The 12152-nt window shown below is 38.6% G+C and overlaps 1 protein-coding gene across 1 annotated transcript in view; it reads right to left on the reverse strand.

Annotated features, from left to right (window-relative positions):
• Positions 1-7188: 7188 nt before the first annotated feature.
• Positions 7189-12152, reverse strand: part of LOC133621201 (claspin) — a 29671-nt gene continuing 24707 nt past the window's right edge. The window contains exons 21-24 of the mRNA XM_061983160.2: positions 11976-12102; positions 11746-11822; positions 11447-11608; positions 7189-7496 (exon numbers count right to left, since the gene is read on the reverse strand). Of these exons, the coding sequence (XP_061839144.1) occupies positions 7371-7496; positions 11447-11608; positions 11746-11822; positions 11976-12102 (492 nt within the window). The 3' untranslated portion in view covers positions 7189-7370. The remainder of the gene's footprint in view (positions 7497-11446; positions 11609-11745; positions 11823-11975; positions 12103-12152) is intronic.

Here is a 12152-nt window from a genome sequence, read left to right on the forward strand (position 1 = left end):
GATACCTCTACACAAAGGGTGGCCAAATACTGCTAAATAATGATATCTCTATATCATGGGTGGCCAAAGTATGATAAATAATGATACCTCTATACTGGGAGTGGCCAAAGTCTGATAAATAATGATACACCTATACTCGGAGTGGCCAAAGTGTGCTAAATAATGATACCTCTATACTAGGAGGGGCCAAATACTGCTAAATAATGATACATCTATACTAGGAGTGGCCAAAGTGTGCTAAATAATGATATCTCTATATCAGGGGTAGCCAAAGTGTGCTAAATACTGATACCTCCATACGAAGGGTGGCCAAATACTGCTAAATAATGATACCTCTATATCTCGGGTGGCCAAATCCTGCTAAATAATGATACCTCTATATCACGGGTGGCCAAAGTATGATAAATAATGATACCTCTATACTAGGAGTGGCCAAAGTGTGCTGAATAATGATACCTCTATACTGGGAGTGGACAAAGTATGCTAAATAATGACACCTCTATACTCGAAGTGGCCAAAGTCTGATAAATAATGATGCCTCCATATCAGGGGTGGCCAAATACTGCTAAATAATGATACATCTATACTAGGAGGGGCCAAATACTGCTAAATAATGATACACCTATACTAGGAGTGGCCAAAGTGTGCTAAATAGTGATACCTCTATATCAGGGGTATCCAAAGTGTGCTAAATACTGATACCTCTATACGAAGGGTGGCCAAATACTGCTAAATAATGATACGTCTATACTCGGAGTGGCCAAAGTGTGCTAAATAATGATACGTCTATACTCGGAGTGGCCAAAGTGTGCTAAATAATGATACGTCTATACTAGGAGTGGCCAAAATGTGCTAAATAATGATACCTCTATACTCGAAGTGGCCAAAGTCTGATAAATAATGATACCTCCATATCAGGGGTGGCCAAATACTGCTAAATAATGATACATCTATACTAGGAGGGGCCAAATACTGCTAAATAATGATACATCTATACTAGGAGGGGCCAAATACTGCTAAATAATGATACATCCATACTAAGAGGGGCCAAATACTGCTAAATAATGATACATCTATACTAGGAGGGGCCAAATACTGCTAAATAATGATACATCTATACTAGGAGTGGCCAAAGTGTGCTAAATAATGATACCTCTATATCAGGGGTATCCAAAGTGTGCTAAATACTGATACCTCTACACAAAGGGTGGCCAAATACTGCTAAATAATGATACCTCTATATCACGGGTGGCCAAAGTATGATAAATAATGATACCTCTATACTGGGAGTGGCCAAATACTGCTAAATAATGATACGTCTATACTCGGATTGGCCAAAGTGTGCTAAATAATGATACCTCTATACTAGGAGTGGCCAAAGTGTGCTAAATACTGATACCTCTATACTAGGAGTGGCCAAAGTCTGCTAAATAACGATACCTCTACACCAGGGGTGACCAGATACTGCTACATAATGATACCTCTATATCACAGGTGGCCAAAGTGTGCTAAATAATGATACCTCTATACTGGGAGTGGCCAAAGTATGCTAAATAATGATACCTCTATACTCCGAGTGGCCAAAGTGTGCTGAATAATTGATACTTCTATACTCGAAGTGGCCAAAGTCTGATAAATAATGATACCTCCATATCAGGGGTGGCCAAATACTGCTAAATAATGATACATCTATACTAGGAGGGGCCAAATACTGCTAAATAATGATACACCTATACTAGGAGTGGCCAAAGTGTGCTAAATAGTGATACCTCTATATCAGGGGTATCCAAAGTGTGCTAAATACTGATACCTCTATACGAAGGGTGGCCAAATACTGCTAAATAATGATACGTCTATACTCGGAGTGGCCAAAGTGTGCTAAATAATGATACGTCTATACTAGGAGTGGCCAAAATGTGCTAAATAATGATACCTCTATACTCGAAGTGGCCAAAGTCTGATAAATAATGATACCTCCATATCAGGGGTGGCCAAATACTGCTAAATAATGATACATCTATACTAGGAGGGGCCAAATACTGCTAAATAATGATACATCTATACTAGGAGGGGCCAAATACTGCTAAATAATGATACATCCATACTAAGAGGGGCCAAATACTGCTAAATAATGATACATCTATACTAGGAGGGGCCAAATACTGCTAAATAATGATACATCTATACTAGGAGTGGCCAAAGTGTGCTAAATAATGATACCTCTATATCAGGGGTATCCAAAGTGTGCTAAATACTGATACCTCTACACAAAGGGTGGCCAAATACTGCTAAATAATGATACCTCTATATCACGGGTGGCCAAAGTATGATAAATAATGATACCTCTATACTGGGAGTGGCCAAATACTGCTAAATAATGATACGTCTATACTCGGATTGGCCAAAGTGTGCTAAATAATGATACCTCTATACTAGGAGTGGCCAAAGTGTGCTAAATACTGATACCTCCATACTAGGAGTGGCCAAAGTCTGCTAAATAACGATACCTCTACACCAGGGGTGACCAGATACTGCTACATAATGATACCTCTATATCACAGGTGGCCAAAGTGTGCTAAATAATGATACCTCTATACTGGGAGTGGCCAAAGTATGCTAAATAATGATACCTCTATACTCCGAGTGGCCAAAGTGTGCTGAATAATTGATACTTCTATACTCGAAGTGGCCAAAGTCTGATAAATAATGATACCTCCATATCAGGGGTGGCCAAATACTGCTAAATAATGATACATCTATACTAGGAGGGGCCAAATACTGCTAAATAATGATACATCTATACTAGGAGGGGTCAAATACTGCTAAATAATGATACATCTATACTAGGAGGGGTCAAATACTGCTAAATATATAATGATACACCTATAATAGGAGTGGCCAAAGTGTGCTAAATAATGATACCTCTATTTCAGGGGTGGCCAAAGTGTGCTAAATACTGATACCTCTATACGAAGGGTGGCCAAATACTGCTAAATAATGATACCTCTATATCACGAGTGGCCAAAGTATGATAAATAATGATACATCTATACCGGGAGTGGCCAAAGTGGGCTAAATAATGATACCTCTATATTAGGAGTGGCCAAAGTGTGCTAAATAATGATACCTCCATATCAGGGGTGGCCAAATACTGCTAAATAATGATATCTCTATATCAGGGGTGGCCAAAGTGTGCTAAATACTGATACCTCTATACGAAGGGTGGCCAAATACTGCTAAATAATGATACCTCTATATCACGGGTGGCCAAATACTGCTAAATAATGATACCTCTATATCACGGGTGGCCAAAGTATGATAAATAATGATACCTCTATACTGGGAGTGGCCAAAGTGTGCTAAATAATGATACCTCTATATTAGGAGTGGCCAAAGTGTGCTAAATAATGATACCTCTATACTCGGAGTGGCCAAAGTGTGCTAAATAATGATACCGCTATACTCGGAGTGGCCAAAGTGTGCTAAATAATGATACCTCTATACTAGGAGTGGCCAAAGTGTGCTAAATAATGATACCTCTATACTAGGAGTGGCCAAAGTGTGCTAAATAATGATACCTCTATACTAGGAGTGGCCAAAGTGTGCTAAATAATGATACCTCCATATCAGGGGTGGCCAAATACTGCTAAATAATGATACATCTATACTAGGAGGGGCCATATACTGCTAAATAATGATACATCTATACTAGGAGGGGCCAAATACTGCTAAATAATGATACATCTATACTAGGAGTGGCCAAAGTTTGATAAATAATGATACCTCTACACTAGGAGTGGCCAAAGTTTGATAAATAATGATACCTCTATACTAGGAGTGACCAAAGTTTGATAAATAATGATACCTCCATATCAGGGGTGGCCAAATACTGCTAAATAATGATACATCTATACTAGGAGGGGCCAAATACTGCTAAATAATGATACATCTATACTAGGAGGGGCCAAATACTGCTAAATAATGATACATCTATACTAGGAGTGGCCAAAGTGTGCTAAATAATGATACCTCTATATCAGGGGTATCCAAAGTGTGCTAAATACTGATACCTCTACACAAAGGGTGGCCAAATACTGCTAAATAATGATATCTCTATATCATGGGTGGCCAAAGTATGATAAATAATGATACCTCTATACTGGGAGTGGCCAAAGTCTGATAAATAATGATACACCTATACTCGGAGTGGCCAAAGTGTGCTAAATAATGATACCTCTATACTAGGAGGGGCCAAATACTGCTAAATAATGATACATCTATACTAGGAGTGGCCAAAGTTTGATAAATAATGATACCTCCATATCAGGGGTGGCCAAATACTGCTAAATATTGATGCATCTATACTAGGAGGGGCCAAATACTGCTAAATAATGATACATCTATACTAGGAGTGGCCAAAGTGTGCTAAATAATGATATCTCTATATCAGGGGTAGCCAAAGTGTGCTAAATACTGATACCTCCATACGAAGGGTGGCCAAATACTGCTAAATAATGATACCTCTATATCTCGGGTGGCCAAATCCTGCTAAATAATGATACCTCTATATCACGGGTGGCCAAAGTATGATAAATAATGATACCTCTATACTGGGAGTGGCCAAAGTGTGCTAAATAATGATACCTCTATACTGGGAGTGGCCAAAGTGTGCTAAATAATGATACGCCTATACTCGGAGTGGCCAAAGTGTGCTAAATAATGATACCTCTATACTAGGAGTGGCCAAAGTGTGCTAAATAATGATACGTCTATACTAGGAGTGGCCAAAGTGTGCTAAATAATGATACCTCTATACCAGGGATGGCCAAATACTGCTAAATAATGGTACATCTCTACTATGAGTGGCCTAAGTGTGCTAAATAATGATACCTTTATACGAAGAGTGGCCAAAGTGTGCTAAATACTGATACCTCCATACGAAGGGTGGCCAAATAATGATACCTCTATACAAAGGGTGGCCAAATACTGCTAAATAATGATACCTTTATATCAGGGGTGGCCAAAGTGTGCCAAATAATGATACCTGTATACCAGAAGTGGCCAAAGTGTGCTAAATAATGATACCTCTAGATCAGCTGAGGCCAAAGTCTGCTAAATAATTATACATCTATACCAAGGGTGGCCAAATATTGCTAAATAATGATACCTCTATATCAGTGGTGGCCAAAGTGTGCTAAATAGTGATACCTCAATATTCCGCGTGGCCAACGTCTGCTAAATAATGATACCTCTATATCAGCTGTGGCCAAAGTCTGCTAAATAATGATACATCTATAGCAGGGGTGGCCAAATATTGCTAAATAATGATAACTCTATATCTGGGGTGGCTAAAGTGTGCTAAATAATGATACCTCTATACTAGGAGTGGCCAAAGTGTGCTAAATAATGATTCCTCTATATCAGGGGGTGGCCAAAGTCTGATAAATAATACCTGTATACGAGGAGTCGCCAAAGTGTGCTAAATAATGATACCTCTATATCCGGTGTGGTGAAAGTCTGCTAAATAATGATACCTCTATATTAGGGCTGGACAAAGAGTGCTAAATAATGATACCTCTATATCAGGGTTGGCCGAAGTCTGGTCCAGGGAGGGTCGAGTGATGGTGGGCTTATATATATATATAAACATATATATAATTTATTTTTTATTTTATTTTTTTATAAAAGGGATGGATATTCTATATCAGGGGTGTCCAAACCACAGAGGGCTACACACTAAAAAATTAAAGTAAGCGCGGGGCAATTTTGACATTTTCCAATTTCAAAACCAACTTTAAATCAGTTTGTTGACATAAAGGCTGAATTATCTCATGTTTTATTGGCTAAACAGCCTTTTTTTCAAATGTGCATTATTTCTATGTTCAAAATGGAATATCTAATGTGAAGTATTTGGAGCCTTAAATGGAAAAAATATTCATAACATCATGGCTTTTGGTTCATTATATAGTGAGCAATGACTGTTTAAAAAAAAAAAAAAAGACTAAAAGTATAAGGGACCAAAGAAGCCCCCACTCATAAAAGCGTAAAATAACTCAAACAAATATGTATTATTTTCACTTTCAACGCTCAAATCTGTGGATCCACTTCACATCAATCTTTGAATAGACATTTTTATTCTTTTGAGCAAAAAATATTCCAACATTAGTGTCAATATTTCTCGTTGCTCTTTTATTCTACTTTTTAATATTATTTTTTTTGGAATATTTTTAAAAATGTGCCGCAGACCTTAAAAACACTTTGAACACTCTGCCTTATATGTACTTATTTTCTGCCAAAATGGAAAGAACGGATACATTTAGTAAGAAAAGAGCACTTTACTGATGCATCGTATTTCCAGGCTTTTGCAGGCCATATAATCATGTCAGTGGTGGGCAAAGGGTTAAAAAATGTTTTTTTTTTAAAATATATATCTTTTTAAAATTATTCAAACATTTAAAAAAAAATTTTTTTCCAACCAGTTGTATATATTCTTAAATCACTGAAAAAAAATTATATCACTATATAACATGTATTTAGTATTTGGATAATAAATATTTATTAAGATAAAAAAAATTTAAAAAATCAGCCGCAATTTTGTATGCAGATCAATATTTAACTGCTAGCATCGTGTCTTATGAACACAAATGTTAAAAACATCCTTATATTTTTTCTTAATGCAACATTGGATTTGTAGTTTACACTATTCATTTGGAAACACTGGAAACTACCACAATTAGTAATATTAATACAAAACAATGACAATAAAAAGTGTGTTCCCTTTAGCATCGCAGACCCTAATGATGTCTAATGGGGGGGCCTCCTGCTTGGTTTCAACCCCAGGACACCAGACTCTCTAATTGCCATGGCAACTAATGAGATGGAGAGATGAAAAGGCTCGTTAGAAATACTGGGGCTATTATTAACCACTTTGTAGCGTTCCAAACAAGGCAATTAAAAGGTTTTAAGAGTTTGAAAGTGTAAAGAGCATTAGGATATCATGCAGGCATCAAGTGGGGCACCTGAAGCAAAAAGTCAAAAAGGTTCAATCGTATTTTGACAACCCAGTAGGAATCTCCATGATTAAGCTGTTTAAAATATAAAATATTCTACATAATTCAGATTAATTGAAATAAACACTTTCAAGTCTTGACTATTAAAAACAGAAATAACCTGCAGTGGTTTCTTAAAATAGACTTTTATTTACATGTAAAACAAATACATTATACAAAATCCTGACAATTTTTGTTTAAAAACCAAAACCAAAATCATTCCTATTTACATAATAACATTTTATCAATGGACAAGCCTTTAATAAAAAAAAATAAAAAAAATGAATACCGAGAAGGAATAACTGGCCTGAGTTGTGTCTTTTAGTGGTCCAAAAAGTTAAAAATACTTCTCTGGGGGCCTTTTGTATGTTCAACAGACGTGTCCAGTCTGCAGACCCTTTTTGCTGCTGGGTTCATCGCAGCCGTGTTTCTTCTCTTCTTCATTGTCTGTGGATCAAACATAACATTCTTCATTATTGTCTCAAATGTGACATAAATCCATGAAGCTGCATACACGTTGGAGTATGTGGGCTTTGGCCCCATCTACTGGCAAAACACAGGCATCTGGCTAATAATAAGCTCTGGAACAAAACAATACATTTCAGATCGTGAGTGTTCAAACTATTTCCACCAGAGGTCACATCCTCAAAAATTAAAAGATGGGATGGCACTTTGAAATATTTACAAAACCCAAAACCAGTGAAGTTGGCATGTTGTGTAAATCGTAAATAAAAACAGAATACGACTTGTCCAGGGTGTACCCCGCCTTCCGCCCGATTGTAGCTGAGATAGGCTCCAGCGCCCCCACGACCCCAAAGGGAATAAGCGGTAGAAAATGGATGGATGGATGGACAATGATTTGCAAATCCTTTTCAACTTATATTCAATTGAATAGACTATTACTAGATATTTAATGTTCGAACTGAGAAACTTTATTCATTTTTTTGCAAATAATCAATCAATAACTTAGAATTTAATGGCAGCAACACTTTGCAAAAAAGTTGTCACAGGGGCATTTTTACCACTGTGTTACATGGCCTTTCCTTTTAACCACACTCTTCACACTGAGGAGACCAATTTTTTAAGCTTTTCAGGTGGAATTCTTACCCATTCTTGCTTGATGTACAGCTTAAGTTGTTCGACAGTCCGGGGTCTCCGTTGTCGTATTTGGCACTTTATAATGTACCGCACGTTTTCAATGGGAAGCCGGCGGCGTTTCTGGGTGTTGTTGATAAATGGCTTTCGCTTTGCATAGTAGAGTTATAACTTGCACTTACAGATGTAGTGACAAACTGTAGTTACTGACAGTGGTTTTCTGAAGTGTCCCTGAGCCCATGTGGTGATATCATTTACAAACTGATGTCGGTTTTTGATGCAGTACCACCTGAAGTATCGTGCAGTGATTTCTCCAGATTCACAAAGTAACAATTTGAATGTAGACTCGTCAGAGCACAGATCGCTTTTCCACTTTGCATCAGTCCATCTTAAAAGAGTTCGGGCCCAGCCAAACTGGCGGCATTTCTGGGTGTTGTTGATAAATGGCTTTTGCTTTGCATTGTAAAGTTTTAACTTGCACTTACAGATGTAATGACGAACTGTAGTTACTGACAGTGGTTTTCTGGAGTGTTCCTGGGCCCATGTGGTGATATCATTTACAAACTGATGTCGGTTTTTGATGCAGTACCACCTGAAGTATCGTGCAGTGATTTCTCCAGATTCACAAAGTAACAATTTGAATGTAGACTCGTCAGAGCACAGATCACTTTTCCACTTTGCATCAGTCCATCTTAAAAGAGTTCGGGCCCAGCCAAACTGGCGGCATTTTTGGGTGTTGTTGATAAATGGCTTTTGCTTTGCATTGTAAAGTTTTAACTTGCACTTACAGAATTAATGACGAACTGTAGTTACTGACAGTGGTTTTCTGGAGTGTTCCTGGGCCCATGTGGTGATATCATTTACAAACTGATGTCGGTTTTTGATGCAGTACCACCTGAAGTATCGTGCAGTGATTTCTCCAGATTCACAAAGTAACAATTTGAATGTAGACTCGTCAGAGCACAGATCACTTTTCCACTTTGCATCAGTCCATCTTAAAAGAGTTCGGGCCCAGCCAAACTGGCGGCATTTCTGGGTGTTGTTGATAAATGGCTTTTGCTTTGCATTGTAAAGTTTTAACTTGCACTTAGAGATGTAATGACGAACTGTAGTTACTGACAGTGGTTTTCTGGAGTGTTCCTGGGCCCATGTGGTGATACCCTTTACACACCGATGTCACTTTCTGATGCAGTACCGCCTGAGGAATCATAGGTCACGGACATTCAATGTTGGTTTTCAGCCTTGCCGCTTACGTGCAGTGATTTCTCCAGATTCTCTGAATCTTTTGATGATATTACGGACCGTAGATGATGAAATCCCTAAATTCCCTGCAAAAATTGTTTGAGAAATAAACTGTTGGACAATTTGCTCAGGCATTTGTTGACAAAGTGGTGACCCTCGCCCCATCCTTGTTTGTGAATGACTGAGCATTTCATGGAAGCTGCTTTTACACCCAATCATGGCACCCACCTGTTCCCAATTAACCTGTTCATTCGTGGGATGTTCCAAATAAGTGTTTGATGAGCATTCCTCAACTTTCTCAGTCTTTTTTGCCACTTGTGCCAGCTTTTTTGAAACATGTTGCAGGCATCAAACTCCAAATGAGCTAATATTTGCAAAACATAACAAAGTTTACCAGTTCAAACGTTAAATAACTTGTCTTTGCAGTGTATTCAATTGAATATAGGTTGAAAAGGATTTGCAAATCATTGTAGTCTGTTTTTATTTACCATTTACACAACGTGACAACTTCACTGGTTTTGGGTTTTGTAGAATTTTGCAAAAAAGTGAAGTGAAGTGAAGTGAATTATATTTATATGGGGACGGCGTGGCGCAGTGGGAGTGGCCGTGCGCAACCCGAGGGTCCCTGGTTCAATCCCCACCTAGTACCAACCTCGTCATGTCCGTTGTGTCCTGAGCAAGACACTTTTCCCTTGCTCCTGATGGGTGCTGGTTAGCGCCTTGCATGGCAGCTCCCTCCATCAGTGTGTGAATGTGTGTGTGAATGGGTAAATGTGGAAGTAGTGTCAAAGCGCTTTGAGTACCTTAAAGGTAGAAAAGCACTATACAAGTACAACCCATTTATCATTTATTTATATAGCGCTTTTCTCTCGTGACTCAAAGCGCTTTACAAAGTGAAACCCAATATCTAAGTTACATTTTTAAACCAGTGTGGGTGGCACTGGGAGCAGGTGGGTAAAGTGTCTTGCCCAAGGACACAACAGCAGTGACTAGGATGGCAGAAGCGGGGATTGAACCTGCAACCCTCAAGTTGCTGGCACGGCCACTCTACCAACCGAGCTATACCGCTATAAAAAGCCACTAATTCTGCAAATGGTGCTTTTGGACACCCCATTAGAGGCAATTAAATGGTTTAATCACCATGTTAAGAGGCTTTTGATCAATATTTTGTCAATTATTATCTCTTGTTACTTCTCTATGACTTACATATTGTTGTCTGCGTCGACGAGCACATTTAGCCTTGTGTAACTCTCTGCCTTACACACAGACAACATCTCTTCTTGTGCACTTCCAGTCAGCATTTTGAGAGCAAGCTGGAAGAATAAGCTTGAGCTGTGAGTAGCCAGGTGTTGCACTCAACACGCCACAAAGGGTAAGTGTACAGTAAAGAACCCTCATTACCTTCCATTCTTTCCATCTTTAGCGCTTGTTAAGATCACAAAACGCAAATATAAAAAATTATTTCCTCCTCTCACTATCCTCATCCTTTTAGATGTCACTGCAGGCTTTGATACCATTTCACTCACGGTCTTCCTCAATAGACTGGACAGTATTGGCACCACAAACACCAGAGGTGGGGGAAATAATCGATTTTTAGATGCAGCGCAATTTGGACATAGACGATTATAAAATCGATTAGTAAACGTCAATAATATACTCTATTGTAAATAAAGTAATGCACACAGTTCTAAAATTTGTCTGACCGCTGTGAGCCACCTCATCAAGAGATGAGACCAGCTCCTTTATTTTAGGGCACTTATGTTCCAGTTTTGCACACATTTCCATTCATTTAATAAATGTGGGAATTAATTTAACAGTTTCTTATTACAAATGCACTGTTTTTAAAGTTGCAAGTGATAAACGCTTATTTGGTGAAACGAAAAACAAATGCAAAACTGCATCAATATACATAAATTAAATATGCAGGTCCCTGGACTGGTTGGGGACCACTGCTCTAACCGACTGACTCTATGGTAAAGATGTACACTTGGCCCATCTTCTTCCTTGGTGTCAAACAATAAGACGTTATTTCTTTGTGAAGCGCTGATTCTTCTACTCACATGATTCTGAGGACCGTCTGAAGTGGAGCCGTCCTTCTCCGGCGACAACGTCTGGAAGAGAAATCCGCGACTGTTTCGGGGTGCCAGTGGATTTCCCTCGGATATGGAGGCTAACTTCTGCAGGACAGACGGAGGCTGACTCAATAGGGAACCTCTCTTCACCTGCAGGGATATAATAGGACACATAGTCACAAACAATATACGATGATAATAATAATAATAGATATGACAATAATAATAAGAGAATGCTAATAGGCTACTTAGTGACTCTAGTAAAGTCTTTATACACAATGATGTACCTGTGAGGGCTGCGAGGGTCTGAGAAAGGGATTGAGGGATGATGTCTTTTGTGTTGGTGGTGCTGCCACAGGAAGCTCTGGTTTGTAAATGAGCAATTAGTCATTTTCAAATTCTGTATTTGTATCTTTGTATGTGATCTTAACACTTTGCTCGCTGGCTGTTTCTGTTAGGTTCATTAAAAAGATTGTGATGCGAGTGGCGTTCTGATGAGACTCAGTATCAAACCAACCTTTCTTCTGCAGCGTCTTGGCAGTCAGCTTCTTGGCCAACCTCATGAAACGGCTATCTTCCTCTCCGATCTTCTCGTCATCCTCATCCAAGTCCAGAGCGGCACCTTTATTGGCTTTCTGTTGGGACTGAATAAACATACGGAAATAAAGAATTGTACTTTTCTAAAAATATGTGT

The sequence above is a fragment of the Nerophis lumbriciformis genome, linkage group LG21 (genome assembly GCF_033978685.3).
Source record: "Nerophis lumbriciformis linkage group LG21, RoL_Nlum_v2.1, whole genome shotgun sequence".
In the NCBI taxonomy this organism is placed as follows: Eukaryota; Metazoa; Chordata; class Actinopteri; order Syngnathiformes; family Syngnathidae; genus Nerophis; species Nerophis lumbriciformis.